General features: G+C 59.8%; 1 protein-coding gene across 7 annotated transcripts in view; it reads right to left on the bottom strand.

Moving 5' to 3' along the window:
- SDK1 (sidekick cell adhesion molecule 1) overlaps positions 1-18,626 on the bottom strand; it is a 740,828-nt gene that overhangs the window by 23,757 nt on the left and 698,445 nt on the right. For all 7 annotated transcript variants that reach the window (XM_043915387.1, XM_043915391.1, XM_043915392.1 and 4 more), the window contains 5 exons: positions 14,681-14,796; positions 12,642-12,828; positions 10,865-11,002; positions 6,501-6,662; positions 5,694-5,819 (listed from right to left, as the gene is read on the bottom strand). In XM_043915387.1, the coding sequence (XP_043771322.1) occupies positions 5,694-5,819; positions 6,501-6,662; positions 10,865-11,002; positions 12,642-12,828; positions 14,681-14,796 (729 nt within the window). The remainder of the gene's footprint in view (positions 1-5,693; positions 5,820-6,500; positions 6,663-10,864; positions 11,003-12,641; positions 12,829-14,680; positions 14,797-18,626) is intronic.

Below are 18,626 nucleotides of genomic sequence, written 5' to 3' on the forward strand. Positions count from 1 at the left end.
CTTCGTTCATAGTGATGCTTTCTAAGGCCCACTTGACTTCGCACTCCAGGATGTCAGGCTCTAGGTGAGTGATCACGCCATCATGATTATCTGGGTCATGAAGATCTTTTTTGTATAGTTCTACTATAGTTCAACTGTGTATTCTTGCCACCTCTTCTTAATATTTTCTACTTCTGTTAGGTCCATACTATTTCTATCCTTTATTGTGCCCATCTTTGCATGAAATGTTCCCTTGGTATCTCCAGTTATCTTGAAGAGATCTCTAGTCTTTCCCATTCTGTTGTTTTCCTCTATTTCTTTGCATTGATCACTGAGGAAGGCTTTCTTATCTCTCCTTGCTATTCTTTGGAACTCTATTCAAAGGGGTATATCTTTCCTTTTCTCCTTTGCCTTTCGCTTCTCTTCTTTTCTCAGCTATTTGTAAGGCCTCTTCAGACAGCCATTTTGTCTTTTTGCATTTCTTTTTCTTGGGGATGGTCTTGATCACTGCCAGAGCATCAGCAAAATTGGCTGCAGTTAAATGCAGACCCACAAGGATGCACGGCCGCCTGCCCAGGTTGTCCAGGCCCGCTGGCTGCCCTCTCCAGACCAGCCAAGTGGGCAAGCTCCGTGCCTTTCAAGGCAAGATGGAGATGAGACTGGTGGGTGAACAGCAGGCATCCTGGGGGCCCCGGGGCCTCCCACAAATGGGCTCAGTCTTCCCAGACCCTGGGCAGCCTCCGAGCAAAAACTCCCTGTCCCAGGGGCCCACACGCCACAACCAAGCTCCCTTCAGACTCCCCTACCCTACAGAGGGCTCGGGGGGCGGCAGCGAGATGGTGCCACGTTTAATCCTCTGTGTAATGAGGCCTGTAACAGATGACAGCTGAGATCCAAAGCTCACGGTACCGGCAAGGTATTTAAACATTGACAATCTGTAACAGCATTTCATCTGACTCCAAGCAGCTGCGAGCCTCCACCCTGGAGTGCAGAGGGCGTCTTTCTCAACTTTCAGAGCCTGGACGGTGAGCCGGTCAGCCTGCCCTGGTCCAGTCGGCCACCGGAGAAGGGAAATTGCTGGCAGCCCGCTTTCCGACGTTGAGGAAGTGAAGCAGAGTCTCCAGGTCAGTTTCCTGTCATGACTTGGTCCCTGAGAGTCAGCTTCCACATCCTGGTGCTGACCCGCTGAGCTCGGATGGCCAGCTGATGGCAGGAAGCCTGTGTCGGGGTGAGGCCCCGGGGTGTGGGGTGACATCCCGCTAATTCTTAAACTGCCTTCCAGACCCCCTAAAGCTGCACTCCTGACGGATGAGCAGCCTGTTTCCTCTATCTCGGCGGGTGGATGAGCAAGGATAACCCCAGGGGAGATTAACCAGCCCCCCGGGCGGCCTGTGGATCTGTCTCCTCGCTCCAGGACGGCCCCAAGCGCTCACTGGGGCTAAGACTCCAGCGTCCGAGCCTGGGTGCTGCTGAGTTATGTTCCCTACAGGCTGACCGCTGATGCGAGACCCCTATTTCAGACAGATGCTGGTGTGCTGGCTGACGAGGGTGAGGAGACCATCCACGGGGATCTTATAAAATTCTAAGCTAAACTTTTTGAGAGTCTTGTGGATTCCCCTGCAGCTGTGGGAAATGGCTCAGCACCCCAAGTGTCCTTTACCAGTGACCCCCGAGGGCATCACCCTGGGAATCTGCAGCATGGCACAACCGGGGAGCTGACATCAACGCGGTCCTCACACAGAGCACTTCCACCCCCCGATGGCCCCTCCGGTGGCCGGTGACAGCCCACGTCCGTTGGGCCCTCTCCCTCTCTTCAGGGACATGAGTTTCAGGTGGAAGGAAGCAACTCGGGCAGCGTCTCGGGCGCATCTCCTCTCCAGTCATCCCCCACCTTTCTGGAACCAGGGATGGGTTTCCTGGAAGACAGTTTTTCCATGAACAGGGTGGAGGCGGGGGGGTGTCAGGACGACTCAAGCGCACTGCGTTTGTTGCGCACTTTGTTTCTCTGTGATTATATCAGCTCCACCTCAGACCATCAGGCATTAGATCATGGAGGCTGAGGACCCGGGGACCCCTGCTCAAGACCAAGGCTTCCTTATCTTTTCTCGGTGCGTGGACTCTCTGACAGCCGGCTGACTTTGAAGGACCCCATCTCAGAGTGGTTTCAGATGTGTGAATTACAACAGAAAAGGAAACGAGTTACACGGGTGATGCTAAGCGCCTGGCGGGACCTGGAAGTTCACAGCCATGTCCGTCTCCAGGCTGCGAGGAAGGTGTGGGTCACATGGGTCTTCCCGGCACCCTTGGTAAGCCATGTGGTCTTTGGAAGATGTGGTAGAGAAACGTGGATTTCTGTGACACCCTCATCCCAAGGAACTCGGCAATCTTGGCTTCATCACGAATGCCTTGGATAAGAAGGTCAAGCGGGGTCCGCGGACGATGTAATTCCAGTGTAAGGCTGAGTGTGAAGGATCCGGGGGAGTCTCTCCCCGGCTGGCCGTGATGTGAACGTGCCATGACTCCTGCTGCCCGCAGCCTCACAGCTACTGCAGTGCCTTAGGCGGTTTCTCACCTGTCGTGGGCTGAACTGCATCCCCTTGTCATTCACACCCTCGAGGCCTGATCCTTAGGCTCTCAGAAGGTGATCTTGTTTGGAAATGGGGTCTCTGCAGATGTAATTAATTAAGATGCGGTCATGAGGGTGGGCCCTAATTCCATACGACTGGGGACATGGAACAACAGACTGGTTCCAAATAGGAAAAGGAGTACGTCAAGGCTGTATATTGTCACCCTGCTTATTTAACTTAATATGCAGAGTACATCATGAGAAACACTGGGCTGGAAGAAGGACAAGCTGGAATCAAGATTGCCGGGAGAAATATCAATGACCTCAGATATGCAGATGACACCACCCTTATGGCAGAAAGTGAAGAGGAACTAAAAAGCCTCTTGATGAAAGTGAAAGAAGAGAGTGAAAAAGTTGGCTTAAAGCTCAACATTCAGAAAACTAAGATCATGGCATCTGGTCCCATCACTTCATGGCAAATAGATGGGCAAACAGTGGAAACAGTGTCAGACTTTATTTTTGGGGGCTCCAAAATCACTGCACATGGGGATTGCAGCCATGAAATTAAAAGATGCTTACTCCTTGGAAGGAAAGTTATGACCAACCTAGATAGCATATTAAGAAGCAGAGACATTACTTCGCCAACAAAGGTCTGTCTAGTCAAGGCTATGGTTTTTCTAGTGGTCATGTATGGATGTGAGAGTTGGACTGTGAAGAAAGCTAAGTGCCAAAGAACTGTTGCTTTTGAACTGTGGTGTTGGAGAAGACTCTTGGGAGTCCCTTGGACTGCAAGAAGATCCAACCAGTCCATCCTAAAGGAGATCAGTCCTGGGTGTTCATTGGAAGGACTGATGCTGAAACTGAAACTCCAATACTTTGGCCACCTCATGGGAAGAGCTGACTCACTGGAAAAGACCCTGATGCTGGGAGGGATCGGGGGCAGGAGGAGAAGGGGACGACAGAGGATGAGACGGCTGGATGGCATCACCAACTCAATGAACTTGAGTTTGAGTAAACGTCAGGAGTTGGTGATGGACAGGGAGGCCTGGCGTGCTGTGATTCATGGGGTCACAAAGAGTCGGACACAACTGAGGGACTGAACTGAACTGGGGTCCTTCTAAGAAGTGGAAATTAGGGACTTCCCTGGTGATCCAGTGGCTAAGAATCCACCTACCGGTATAGGGGACACAGGTTCGACCCCTGCTCTGAGAAGATCCCACATGCCACGGAGCAACGAAGCCTGGGGGCCATAACTACTGAAGCCCGCGTGCCTGGAGCCCATGCTCTGCAACAAGAGAAGCCGCACACCGCAACTAGAGTGGTCCCCACTCTGCGACTGGAGAAAGCTCCCGTACAGCAAAGAAGACCCAGCGCGTCCAAAACAGTAAATGAATAAAATAAAGAGGGGACATTTGGACGCAGGCAGGAACACGGGGAGGAGCCCAGCTGACGAGGAAGGTCGGGGCCTGGGTGATGCTTTTGCCGCAGAGGCTGTGAGCGACGCGCCGGGAGCCGGGGGAGGCGCTGGGCCGGACTCCTCACCTCGGCCCCCTGGGAGCCAGCCCTGCCGACACCGTGATCTGAGGCTTCCCGCCTCCGGAACTGAGAGATGGCCCGTCCCTGTTACTTAAGCCACCCTGTGTTTGGTGCTGGGTTACAGCGGCGGGGGAAACGCATGTGTGTTTATAAGTGAAGGAAGTGCTACTTTCAGTTAGAGGTTAGTGAAGATAAGAGCATATGTAAATTTTTTCCCATCTAAATGGTTGGATCTCCAGAATTCTATCCATGAACACCGCGGGGGCCTGGGGAGCGAGCAGGGTAACCGCTGGATTTGAGGGGCGAACAGCTTGCTATCTTTAGGTCAGCACGGCCTCCACAGCCTCGTTTGGGCCCAGACCCCAGGGCCCTTTCAGCCCCGGCGCTGGCTGAGCCCGGGCCTGCCACAGACTGGGGGCCTCTGTTTCCAGCACAGGACGGACACCCTCCTCATCAGAAACTGGCCGGGTCCCGGACTCTTTGGTCGGAGCCAAAGAATCATTCACGTTTCATAGAAACCGTCTTGGCTTATGGACCAGGTTTCTCCTTAGAAGTTTCCAGAAGGCACTTCTAATTAGGAACCTCTCAGAACCAGTTTGCTGGGGAGGGGGGCGCCTGTGACGTTGAGGGGTCTGCAGCTTCAGGGCCCTTCCTCCTGGTCTAACAGCTGCTGTAGACCTTAGTCGGAAACGTGCCCAGAACTGGACTCCCTCTAGCGGGAGGGACCTGGCGGTCTGCTTTCTGAGCGTGTTGCGGGCCCACCAGGTACGCTCACCCCCAGAGGTCCATCCTGAGCTGTGCAGTCTGAAGGCCGTGGTAAACACGTGCGGTGCTCCTGTGTGCGTGATACCCACCCGCAGCCCTAACGCCAGCCTTAACCCATCGGCAGTTCATTTTCCAGTAAGCCCTTCCTAAAAGCTGAAGCTCCAACACTTTGTCCACCTGATGCCAAGAGCCACTGGAAAGACCCTGATGCTGGGAAAGGCTGAGGGCGGGAGAAGGGAGGTGACACCGGGTGAGACGGTGGGGTGGCATCACTGACCCGAGGGCCATGAGTGAGCCAGCTCCGGGAGCGGGTGACGGACGCAGAGTTGGACACCACTGAGTGACTGAACAACAACAAAAGGTATTAACCGAACAGCAGGAAGGGGAGAGCCCTCTCGGGGCAGACGGGGGCGGGTGGGTCTCAGCCTCGCTCTCAGCAGGTGACAGGGGTACCACTCCTGGCAGGAAGGCTCACAGCGGGGGGACGAGCAGGACGCGGCCCACTGAGACCCTCAGCCTGTCTCTGAGCCACTCGCGGGTGTCACTGGTGAGCCGAGAGCGTGTGCGAGGGGCCCTAAGTCCTCAAGCACATGTATCCGCGTGAAGTTACCCTCCCCTCAACTGGGCTCATGTGGCCACCTTGTCGTGGGTCTGATGCCCTTGAGGTTATGAGCACAGTTATGGTTATGAAAACAGAGAGTGGGGGAGTGAGAGGGAGGCTCTCATTTCAGCATCACTCCCTCGGTCCCCTTGTCGTCAGGGAGACACTGTGCCAGGCGGGCCTGCGGCCTGGACGTGTCCCCCTTGTACAGACGCGGGGACAGTTTCGGGGGGGCGCCCGCCCTACCTGAGGGTCTGGCTTCGATGACGTAGCCCGTGGTGGGTGTCCTGCCCGGCCTGCCCTCCGTCCACTGCAGGGTCAGCTCAGAGGTGGATTTGGTGACTGAGACATCTCGAGGGGAGCCTGGGGACCCTGTGGGCAGAGCAGAGCAGGGGGCTTTGGGGACTTCTCACCCGCAGAGGCCCTCCAGGCAGGGCCACCAGCTCAGTCTCAGGTTCCTCCTCTAGAAAGTGGGGGTGGGGTGGGGGCCGACGCAGGCCTCACAGGGTCCATCGGAGGATCAAGAGAGGTGAGGCGTGGAGGTGCCCCTGGATCCGCTGCCCTGGCCTCCGTAAGCACCTCCGTAAACAGAGGCCAAGGTCATTTGTGAAGTGGAAACCTTGACTCAGCCTCATGCGTGAAAACTTCAAATTTTTCTTGTGTATCTTGAATTGAACGCACTTATTTTGTCTTAATATTTTTCCCAGAAAAGAAATACAAACTTGACATGCTTAACACCTCGGAATTTGCTTGTCTATACTGAACGCGTCCATGTGCAGACACTTGCATTAATGCGTGCTTTTGAAGACAGGGCCAAGAGACTCCCCTGGGGGCCCGGCGGTTAGGACTCTGTGCTTCCACTGCAGGGGGCCCTGGGCTGATCCCTGGGCGGGGACCTAAGGTCCCACACGGTATAGGGTACGGCCAAAAGTTAAAAAACGGGAAGAAAACAGGACCAAAAGAGACCCGAGCTGAAGCCAGCTCTGAGCGGCCGAGGCGGCTCGCTGGAGTGCAGACAAACCGGTAAGTGGACGAAGGGGGCTGGCTACTCACCCTCGGCCGGCCCGGCCGTGACGTTGGCCTGCAGCTCGGGCCCGTAGGCGATGGTCCGCGCCTGCACGCGGAAGAAGTAGGTGACGCCCTTGGTGAGGTCCCGCACCTTCAGCCAGCGCGGCCAGTTCCCCTTCACGTCCACGGTCACCACCTTGCTGACCCCTAGAGCCACAGGAACGGGGAGAGGGGATGATTCAGAGGGGCCCAGAGCCCCGCCTGCCTGCCGGGCTCTGATAACAACACGGAGGCCCCTCGGTCTGCTAAGGAAGTATTTCTTACAATTAGGCGGCGTTTAAGCGGTGATAATGGCCAATTTTCAGCACAGATAAGTGCAATTAGAGCCTAAGCTTGAGAAGCGGGTGCTGACAAGGGAAGAACCGCCCTGACGACAGTCGGGAGGAGGAGGTCAGGCTTGCCGGTCACGTCGGGGGCAGAGACCCCCGGCGACTGGCACCACCTACACGGCAGGGCCTTGGGGTCTGCAGGGTCCCTTCCCACAAAGTCCTGTGTCACGTCGGAGGCGACCTCGGGCTCCCCGACTCAGTCCTGGAGGAGAGATCGCGGGAGAGGAAGACTCGGGAAGACTTCTGGGGGTTAAAGGTGCAGCCCCTGCCCCCCGGCCACTGGGGACCACCCTGTGTTGTAAGGGCCTCGGCCACACACAAGCACAGCTTCGCCCGGGACTTGACGCGAGGATGGAGAACCTGTCACCGTGGGCAGTGGTGCCTCTGTCCAGAGACCTGGACAGCACGGAGACCTCGCCCTCAGATACGGGGACGGAGCGGGGGTGATGCTGGCTGCACGGCATTTAATAAGAAAACAGAGCTTCAGTATTTTGGGAGGAAGATACATCCTGAAAAATACATAAATGCAGCCTTTTCCAGAAGGGAAAATAGGGTTCATGACAAGTTTGAAAATGAGGTTTTCAAAAAAAAACAAGTTTGTTTTTTTCGAACAAAAAAGCTACGGAAACTCTAGTACTGTGGGACTCCTGAGGGCCTCCAACCCGCCGACGGCTGTCTGGCACCTCTGGCGGGGCGTCAGGCTGCGGTGGCTCCAGGACTGGTTGGTCAGCAGAGAGCGTGTGGACAAGCTGGGCCCGGTGCCTGCTGTCCAGGGTCCAGGGTCCAGCCCTCTGCATCCCCCACACAGAGAACCGCTGGGCGTCCCGAGACCACGGGGCCGCCTGAGTGTCCTCGCTGTCAATGGCTGGTGCTCTCCACACCTGGAGTCCTGGGGCGGCCTTGACCTCAGAAGAGCCCAAAAAGTGCGTCCTTGTGCAAAATGGGTCCAGCTTCCAAGTCGCTGGAGCAAATCCCTCCAGTCCTGCTGGTCCCAGGGTCCCTTCTCGTGGCTTACTGCGTTCACATCACGCCTTTTATCAAACACTCGCTCAGCTAAATCATTCTCTTCCCAATTATTTCAGAGCAAGTCTGGCAGCGTTTGCCTGGTTGGAGCTTTTCACTGGAGAAGCAGGGCCGTTTCTCCCAGCGAAACTGCCCCTCAGCTTCATCGCTCTGGACAGGGCTCCCAGTCCGGGACAGCCCACACACACGTCACCAGCTGATGCTGGGGGTCCTGTGGGATGTATAGTCTTTTTGGCAGAGCAGCCTCCGCCCCTTTTTTTTTGTTGTTATAAAAAAACAACAACAACTTTCTTTCTCCTTAGAGTAGAACCAACTCCAGGCACAGATTTTGTGAACTCTGTCCCCCCCCCTCCATCCCGTCCCAACCACGGCAGAATCTTGTTTAGTCCATTTTAAAACCGTGCCCTGCACTACAAAGGCTCATGGTGCAATTCCCTAAAATGCTTCCATTTAAAACATTTTGTTGTTGTTGATGTTCAGTAGCTCAGCCGTGTCCCACTCTTTGTGACCCCATGGACTGCAGCACGCCAGGCCTCCCTGCCCATCACCATCTCCTGGAGCTTGCTCAAACTCATGTGCGTTGAGTTGGTGATGCCATCCAATCATCTCATCCTCTTTCGCCCCCTTCTCTTCCTGGCTTCAATCTTTCCCCCATTTAAAAGACATTTTTAGAAAACACAAAAATAGCTCTTCCATGGAATTAGATTCCCAAGACAGGGCCTGGCACTCCGAGGGCTGCTCTCCTGGGGCCCGGGGTCCACAGCACTGGGCCCACGCGTGCCCCCCGCTCCCTGGGCTGAATGCAGCCCACCAGGTCTGGGCCTGGGGCGGGGCACGCAGGGTCAGCTGGGGCGAGGGCGCTGCTTCACAACGTCTGTTTACTGTCTTCACTGCAAACGTGCGTGTGCGTGTGTAAACGTACATATCACATCCTCGGTGGTCTTCACGGGGAGCCAGCTACCACAGAGAGCCGACATAGAATGAAGACACCTGAGGGTCCCCTGTGTTTGCAGCCACGTCTCCGGGAGACACGTGAACGTATCGGAATTGTTTGGAGCCCCCGTCACCACTTCCATGGGTCCCTGTGGGAATCTCGGATCCCACAGTGAAGGGGGCTGGGCTTCTCCAGGAGACCCCCCACTCAGGAGGCCCACATGCCCGTCAGACTGGCAGCTGCCCTAAGCAAGGGGGATACATAATCCAGGAACTGGGGGGCCCAGGGGAGGCGCGGGCCAGGTGTGGGGACTCGGGGTGTGCAAACGCTTCCTAAGCCTCCGCCTGCCCCGAGGTGGCTGCTATTCCGGTGGCAGTCAGCGCTGGCCAGTGTGAGGCCCTCAGCCGAGCCCAGAGTAAGGGCTTCCCGCGCTCAGCCCCACGGCTGTCACCAGCAGCCCTGCCCCGCCCTGGGCACGGCCTCTGCGCAGCCCCGCCTGGCAGACCCCACCTTCCCGGGCCGCGGGCTGTGGAGGCCGGAAGGGCTTGGGCTCGGTGTGTGACTGGAAAATCAGGGGTTCGGGGAGCAGCCACGGTCCAGGCAGGCTCTGGGTGGGATCCTGAGAAGCGGCCCAGGTTGGTGGTGAGCAGGGCGCGTCTGGAAGGTCACAGGTCCAGGGCGGCACTCGGGTGGCGGGCCTTGAGCTCTGCCCCTAGGGATGGGGTGTGTGCTGGCTGCCAGGCGGCTGCGGGAGGCATGAGGCCTGAGGTCAGCCTCGCTCCCGCAGGAGCAGGGCCAGAGCTGTCGGGGGGCGGGTGGGCCTGGCTCAGGGCAGCTCTGGGGGTAGAGGCGGCCCCGGGGCTCCGCGGGCCGGGCTGGGTGCTGCCAGTCACTGTCGCCATCACGGTCACGGGCAGCAGCCCCAGCCCTGGACTGGGCACCAGACAGACAAGTGGGAGTCGGGGCCTGGGACTTGCCGGTCAGGAACCTGGGCTCCGGACAGGAGGGGGGGAAGCGGCCGCGTGACCGAGCACCGAGTCCCCGGCCCCATTCACCAGGGCAAGCAAAACGCCAGAGTCCGGTAATTCTCGGCCCTTCCTGGCCGCTGAATGAGCAGATCCTGGCCTGTCTCTTCCAGGGCTGCTGGGGCTGTGACCGCAACCCCGGCCACGCCCAGGTTGCCTGTCCCCAGACTGAGTGGGGCTGACCTCCTGGCTGTTGTACTGACTGTGTCCACACAGCGCCTGTCCTGCCATTTACCAAAGTTCATCGATTCTCTGAGACGCGTGCCCCTCACGCGTCCACGTCTGATCTGGGATGCAGCTCGGGACCGGCGCTGCACATGAGGCTTGGGCCGGAGTGCATTGGAGGCCTTTTTTCTTCCTCAGCACTTCATAAAATAACCATGAATCTCGGAGTCCACGGCAGTTGAGATGTGATGAAATAAAATCTAGGGCTTAAATTTTCTTCTTCACATCAACTCCCTGTTTTAGTTGAATGTGCTTATTTTTAAAGGAAACGTTTATCGCGGCGCTTTAAGTGGAGAGCCAGGATCATCAGACGTGTGGGTGGTATCTTTCCCTCCTAGACATTAAACAATCCGTAACTTTTACAGTCTGTCTGCGTTTATGACCAGGGCTCCCTGCCCTCCCCTGCACCGCGGTCCTGGGCACGCAGAGGGGCAGAGAGAAAGGCCCACTCAGCCCTCAGTGTGTGCTCTGGGTCCGGGGGCTCAGCTTCAGTATCCGGTCGGGGAACATGCTGCAAGCCCACGGTGTGCACCTCCCAAAAAACCCTAGATGAGTTAACGTCAGAACGAAGGGTAACCCGGAGAAGCACCTGGGCGCAGCGTCTGGGCCCAGCGCCTCCTCCGGCCACGCTGCCCACGTGGTTCCAGCTGGCGGTGCCCGGGTGGGACGAGCCCTGGGGCCGCAGGAGCGGCAGGCGGTGAAGACCCGGGTCAGGGGCTCCAGGAGGGCGGCTGTCGGAACGCGAGCCGCGCTCGGCCCGTTCACCCGCCTCTTCCCGCGTTGACGGTGGGTGCCAGGCCCCGCGGGGCTTACCTTGGACGGGCGCGAGCGGCTCGTACACCACGCGGTAGCCCTGCAGGACGCCGTTGGCCGCTGCGGGCTCGCCCCACGAGACATTCAGCGTGGTGGAGGTTATTTCCGAGAACGTCAAAAAGCTGGGGGTCCCGGGAGCTGGAGGAATAGGACAGGATGTTCACTAAAGCTCCTTCTACAGCAAGAGATCATCTACGTAGGTGTCCATGCCTCTGCCCGGAACAGAGATGTTTATTAGATGTTATTTTCAATTCGGCACAGGCTCAGTGCCACGCAGGGTGTAAAGGAGATTTACTGATCGTCCCCAACCTCCCAGGATCAACTGGAAACCGAAACCCTCCCGAGAGGAGCAGAGGAAATGACGGTGTTTAAGCACAAAGGAGCCTGAGAGGCACAGTGACAAAGGTGTAAAAATGAATAACAGGAACAGAAGACGCAGCGGGGATAGCACTGTCAGCTCCAGTCCTGCTCCTCTGGGGGGCCAGGCTCCGTGGTGGGTGATGGGTGGAGGCTCTGCCCTCCTCTCCTCTCCCTCTGGGGGGGGGGCTGGAGGCCCCAGAGGACACCCCCACCCTGTCCTCATCTGAGATCACCCGGTGCCCGACCATCTCATGGTCCCTCTTGGTCTGGAGCTGGGGGGGCTCACGGGCCAGCCTGAGTGGGGAGACATCTTTTCCCAGCAGACACAGAGGCCGGCTGGGGGTCGGGGAGCAGGCTGACCCACCCAAGGCCCCCGTCCACCTGGACTGGAGCCCGGAGCTTCCCCCACCGTGTGGGGACTGATGTGCCCCAGCCTGGTTCCCCTCGGAGATGAGCAATGCCCACTAAACCAGCCCCTCCTGCCTCGCTTCTGCCCTCCCCCGTCCCTGAGAGTCCTGTGGCCCCACGACCGCCCGGGCCAACGGTGCCCGAGGGTCCCTGCCTCCCACCCACTCTCAGCCCCACAGCTCCGCCTGCCTGCTTCCCGCTCAGAGTCCACGAAGGCCCCTTCCCGGCCTTGCAGGAACCGCCGGATAGGCCCCGAGGGCGCAGCCCTTACAATCCGGCTGTGGTCATCTTGTGGGGGGCAAAGCGCTTGGGAGCCCCTGTTCCCAGGAAGACTGAACCCACAGAATGTTGGGGAGCCCCGAGAGGAGGGTCTGTATCCCGTGGGCTCCCGAACCTACTTTGCTGGACTTTGACCCTCTGGATCTCACGGAGCCCCTCGGAGCTCCCGGGACCCCAGGGCCAGCCGCCTTTCCCTTGGGAGGCCTGGCTGGCCTCACAAAGCCCCCCAGGCCACAGGGGACTCCGAGTCACCAGCAGAGTGAGCGATCAGCTCAGAACACACCCTGGGTGAGGAGAGGAGGACACGGGCAGCGTGACCCTGGCAGTGCAGCCCAGGCCAGCTGCTTCGGGGGGCTCTGCGGCTGAGGCGCCAGGGGGCCCACACTGCAGCCGGGGTCAACAGACAAGGGGATCCCCGCTCTGGGAGCTGGACCTGAGAGAAGCCCCCCAGGGGCCTGGGGCGCATCCTGCCTGCGAGGGATGAGGCCTCGTGCAGCTGGAAGCCTGTGCCCCCACCGCCCTGCGCGGCTTACAGCAAGCAGCTCCATGCAGCGGGCCCAGGCTGGGCACCGGGGACACCACGTGGGTCAGGCCCAGAAACCCCCGGCTACACGGGGCTGGGTTTCAGGACCGGCAGAGCGGGGAGCTGGGGGAGCTGGGGGGGGGCAGGGAGCAGCGGCGGGGCAGGGGGGTGACCCGGGTGGTCGGCAGGAGGCTCGCCTGCTCCTACCTGCCTGGTGGGTGCAACCCGGCTGGGGCGCGCTCCTGGGCCCGTCGCCGGCGGCGTTGAAGGCCGAGATGCTGACCAGGTACTTGGTGTGGCTGGTGAGGTTCTTCAGTTTGGCCGTGGTCTCGGGCAGGAACAGCACCCGCATCTTCTCCGTGTCATTCTGGCTGTCCGCCTCCCAGTAGTAGATCTGTCGGGGGAGCAGAGGCTGGAGGCCGGGCGGCTCGGAGGGGTGGCGCCCCGTCTCAGCCCGGGGACAGGTGGCCGCCAAGCTGGGAGGGGGGACCCCAGTGCTCCTGGGGGGCGAGCGGTCCTCTGCAGAGGCCAGGCCAGGTAGACGGGGCCTGCAGACGGAGGTGGCTGCCAGGAAGGTGCCTTAGGACCAGGCTTCTGGACCGAGGGGAGACTGACCCAGCCCCCGATCCAGCCTGTGGACATCACCAGCCCCCAGCTTCACTCGAGGCTCCCACATTTTAACCCCAACATCCATGGAAGGCTTCGACCAACATGACCCAATGCTGTGGACGTTAAACAGCCTCAGATGACGAGGAGAAGGGCCATGCTGGGCTCAGCGCTGCTGGGTAGCCCGTGTTTCTCCTGATTCTGTTTCCTTGTGTCTGGTTTTTACGTGCTCATGGGCGAACATGATGCCCACACACGGAGGTTTGTAAGGTCATCTGAACTGTTTCCCTTGACAGCTGGCGGAGAACCACAGCCCCAAGCCAGTGCCAGCCAGACCGCCCAGAGAGAGCCCTGACCCATGGATCCGCTTTGGCTCCGTGGGTGTAACCCGGGCTAGGCGGTCAGAGCCGCTGACCCATGTGCAGAGCGGCAGAGGCCTCGCAGGCCGGGGGCTGACTCTCCAGCGTCCACACGGCTGGCCAGGCTGGAGCGGCCCTGGCGGGTTAACTACGCTCGTTCCCTCCTGCAGGACGCACTCCAGCTTCTGTGCTCTGAACTGGCCGGTGAGGCGCTCTGCTTGAAGAGGCTGTACTAACCTGGACACTGAGATCAATACCCACGTTCAGCGTGTGTTCAGGACACTATTATTGGGGAAATTATTAATAGGGAACATGCTTTGGACATACACAGATAGCACCTTGCCTCCAGGCTCAGGGGACTTGCTGTTGCCTCATCAATCATTGTTAACAGCCCTGCCACGGAAGAAGGCCTTTCTTTTCACAAAACAGCTACAGAAAATCATTCTTAGAGGGACATTTAATCGGCCCAATAGTCATCATCAGGGCAGGCGAGCCCATAGTCTGAGGACTGATTGACTTGGGGCTCAGCAGGCCAGACAAGGAGACTCACCCTGGGGGGAAGATGGGGGTGTGCAAGGGACAGCCCTGGGCTGTTTATCTCAGGAGGGTTTTGGCTGACCTCAGGGGGTCCCAGCCCCCTCCGCAGGGGTGACCTTGGAGGTGAAACCCTGGGAGGGGCTCCCTGCCCCCCACCAACTTGTGTGACTGCTCATCCCCGATGCTTTTACGGGAATGGCCTGGTGCCTTCCTTCCAGCCCGCTTCTGGAATATTCAGTTAACGTGGACTCAGAACAGGTCAGTGTCAGGGTTCTCAAACTGAGGTCCCCAGGAACCAGGCCTGCTGGGGAGCTTGTTACAGATGCACATTTTCGGGCCCCATCCTGGACCTACTGAGTCAAGACTCGGGAAGCGTCCTGTAGTGACACTGGGCGGAGCAGGGGGCAAGGCCTGGTCTCCCCAGGGCCCCCTCTGCACCGTCAGCAAAGGCGGTGGAGGCTCCCCGAAGGGGTGCAGGGCGAGGAGAGGCCTGGCCTGGGAGAGAGGGCCTGCTGGCCCCACAGTGAGCCTCCCCCCACCCCCAGGCCCGGGGGGAGGTGGGCTGAGCCTGGTCCAGCCCCTCGGCGGTGCCCACTGCTCTGCGGGTGAGGGCTGCCGCGTGCTGGCGCAGGACGCAGAGGGTGGCGAGAGCTGGGGGCGGCCGTGAGCTGGGGGGGCGTCCAGGCCGCCGGCCCTCGTCCACAGGTGGCCGGGAGGGAAGACCGCGCCACGCGAGGGGCTTGCCTTGTAGCCCTGGATGTTCCCGTTCTGGCTCTCAGGCGGCGGCGGCTCCCACGTGACCTCCAGCTGGCTGGCCGTGAGCGGGTTCACCTGCACGTGCTGCGGGGCCTGGGCGGGGGCTGCGGGGCGGAGAGCGGAGGGTCAGCCGAGCAGCCCGCCCACCCAGGCTCCCAGGCCCCGCCCCTGCCAGGACGACCACGGACCCGTCTCAGAACCATGGTTCTAAGTGCATACAGTGAAATCTGGAGAACCCCAGAGAAAAGCGATTGTACCGAGACACAGCCGCGCTTGAGAACAAAGGTGACACAGTAACCCACGCGCGTGTGACTGAGCCGTGAGGTCGCCTGGGACAAGCAGAGACGGCTCAGGAGCCTCCGACCTCACTGCATCGGGTGGGGGGCGGCCCTGTGGCTGGGGGACCCGGGCCCCCCAGACCCCGCGCTGCCGGCCGTCACAGGCGTAACCGAATTGCAGTTGTTCCGTCGCCAAGTCCTGTCTGACTCTTCTCTATGCCAAGGCCTGCAGCACCCAGCCTTCCCTGTCCTTCTCTGTCTCCCAGAGTTTGCTCAGATTCACGCCCACTGAGGCGGTGATGCTCTCCCAGCCTCCGCTGCCCCCTTTCCTCCTGCCCTCAATCTTCCCCAGCATCAGGGTCTTTTCCAGTAACCATAACCGAGGGAAACGCTAAATTCCATGTGGAACTCGGGGAAAACAAAGGCCATCTGTGGGAGCGGCCTGGCGGTCCAGTGGTTAGGACTCTGCCTTCACTGCTGGAGGCCCAGGTTCGATCCCTGGTTGGGGAGCTAAGATCTCACACACCACAGTGCAGCCAAAAAAGAAAAACAAAGGTGTGTGTGATCCTGTCTGCAGTTCAGGACGCTGGGGTACGCAGCCCTGCCTCCGGGGGGAGCTGACGTCTGTGGGCCCACGGCCGTTCCTCCTTGGGGACGGAGCACAGAGGCCATGGCCGCATGTCCCCCGGGGAGGACCCACCCCTCTGGTCCTCCTCTCACCCTACCGTGCTGGGCTGGAGTCAGCAGGGTCACCTGTGCAGGTGAAAGGTCACTGACAGGGCCCCGTGGCCATGGCCTTGCCAGCAGCCACGGGGCAGCTGGGAACAACGCAGACAACCCACGTGTACCTCTGGGGACGTTTCTCCCTGCCTGGCACTCCCGCCGGCGGGTCTGTCCCCTGCCTCCTGGGAACCACTCCCTTCTCCCCGCTGGGTGCCCCCCTCCCGGCAAACTCCACGACGGGCTGGACCCCAGAGCTGTCGGGGGGCGCCTGGCTGCGTGGGGGGCAGGGTGCCAGCCCAGTTCCCCTCACCCCCTGCAGCCCTGCCCATGGCCCGGGCGCTGCCTTTGGACTCGTCTGTTTACGGCCACACGTGGAAGGAACCAAATGGATGGCCACCATCGGGGGAGATAGTCCAGGGCGCGGTCCCTCTGGAGGGGGCCTCCGCGGAGAGGACAACCTTCGCGAGTCGCCCCTTCCCCGCTGCCCCCCAGTGCAGAATAAAATAGTAATTAACACGCACTCAGCCTGACACCACCTATTCATTCTGCTCTAACTGTGCGGCTCCGTGTTACCGTGGCCCACCCCGCCGCTAATGGAAATGTTAATAACCCACACCAGGTTGTTGTGACAGATGCTCGGCCTCATTATCAGAAATTCTTATTTACCGCTCCATTAAACAACAGAATCACACAGAAAAACAATTCAATCAAAACTAACTGGAGGAATTTTAACAGCCGCATTAATAATCCAAAACATAAATAAAGTTAATGTCTTTTGCATGTTTGCCATCGGCGACTCTGTCGCGAAATGACTGTGGCACAATTAGATGGGGAAAGGCAAAGTGGGGCGCCGCCGTCACCCCGGAGGTGGGTCAGGGCCGTGTGCGAGTGTCCACTGCCCCCGGGTTCCCTTCGTGAAGGTGCGGCAGAGCCAGGGTCCACGGCGGCTCGGGGGTGGACATGTGCGATGCAGAGCTCCCCCGCCCCGGCCCGGTTCCATCCCGGGCGGCGGGCCCACCTGCACCGCCATCCCCGGCGGGGCAGGCCCACAGCCCCCAGGCCGTCCTGCCCGAAAAACACTGCCGGTACCAAGGACTTCCCTGATGAGGACACAGCCGGGGAGACAGAAATCAACGTAAACACAGCAAAGCACGCTGGTTTCTAGACTTATGTTTTCAGCTCAGAAGAGCCTCTGGGCTTCCCCACCCCAGACTTGCAGGAAGACGCCCTGTTTACACCCCCCAAGGGATCCTTGTTCGTCATGAAGGGTTCGGTTTGGAAGCCTTCGGTGGGGCGTCTGATAGGCTGTAATCTCTTTGTTCCCCCACTTCACTATCTGTGGAGGACGGTGCATGTGAGCGTCGGCTCACAATGCTGTGTTAAAGCACATGAAATCAATTTGCAGAAGCCTGCTGGCCCGGCAGTCTGGCGTGAGCTGATACGTGGACGCCGTGGATGGCGCTGGAGGCGGGGGCCGGGATGGGCTCGGGGCAGAGGTTCCCCTGGGCGACTTGGCCGGGCAGACGATGCTGACCCACAGCCGTCACCCACTGGCCTGTAGGGAGGGCCGACCAGGGCGGTGATAGAGATGCTTCTGGACTTTGGCAGGCTCCTTGTACCCAGCAGTGGTGGTGGAACACCAGAGATTTCTGGAATCTTCTGGGATTCTGGCCGAGTGCTCAGGAAGCCCTGCAAAGCTGGGAGCTGCAGGCTGGACTGGGCAGGCGGGTCCCAAGAAGCAGTGAGACCAGCACTTTGTCCAGCTCCACTGGCCCCTGGATGGGCTTGCCGGCCGTCAAAGTGACCATCCGGTGTCAAGGGAAGACAGCGGCTGCCCCTGGCTTTGCGTGGACGTGCTGGTGAAGGGGGTGCTGGCTCCTGGGCCCTGACTCTCGCACTCCTGACCGCGGGTCCTGCAGACCCTGGGTGGCCCTGGGCTCACTGGGGCCCCGCACCAGAGCCTTTCAGAACCTCTGCTACAGGGCAGCGGCTGGATAGGCCTCTGTGTGCTCGTAGTGTGGAAAGGAAAGGAAGCAGCATCTGCAAAGGCGTCTGGTACACGGCCAGGGCTGGGAGCGCGGGGGCTGCCCACTGCTCGGGCAGCACTGCTCACCATCCAGCCCCTTGCCCGGCCCCACTGTGGGGTGGCGCCCGCCCTGGACAGTCCCCCGGAGCAGGCTGCATGTCTCCCCCTGGACACCAGTCTGGCCGATGACCCGTGCGGCATTTCCCAGCAGAAACATCTGTGGGCTGCAGTCCATAGGGTCACCAAGAGTCGGACATGACTGAGTGACTCAGGACGCAGGCTACAGAGACGGGAAGACTCAGGCCCAGAGTGATCCGGCGACCGGCCAGAGGCCATGCGCTCAGCAGGACTGTGGACGCGGCTTCGCGTAAACCCAGGCTGCCTGGCTCTGAGCCGCTCTCCTCCCCTCCCTCGTGGTGAGGTGCCCGGGGCCTGGGGAGGGGGCAGGGAATTCAGCCCCCTACGTCTCTCCGGCCCAGCACATCTCGCCCCGACCGCCGGCCGCCCCTCGGGGCCCTGGCCTCTGCCTCTCCTCTGTCACCTCCCCTCTCCTCTTCATCTTACTGCTGAGCCAGAACCAAATACGACTCCAGGGAGGCTTGACGGGAAGAAGCAGGAAACTGGTCACAAAAACCCTCTTCCAAAAAACCAATGCTGTGCCCTCCAGGCTGCAGGAACGGGGCTGGAGGCTGCGGGGAAAGCCCTGCACGGGAGTCTAAGCCCTGAGCTCAGACGGCGGGACGTGGGGAATCTGCCCACTCCCCGGGCGCAGCTTCACTGTTTCTAGAATTGGAGGAAATACGGGACGTGAAGGGTCTGGCAGCTGAAACGAAGCGGGCGGTGTGAAAGCAGGGCACGGCCGGCCAGGAGCGTGTGCGGTGTCCCCCGGTGGGTCCCCGGGGTGCCC

This window comes from Cervus elaphus, chromosome 10 (genome assembly GCF_910594005.1).
Source record: "Cervus elaphus chromosome 10, mCerEla1.1, whole genome shotgun sequence".
NCBI classification, from domain to species: domain Eukaryota; kingdom Metazoa; phylum Chordata; class Mammalia; order Artiodactyla; family Cervidae; genus Cervus; species Cervus elaphus.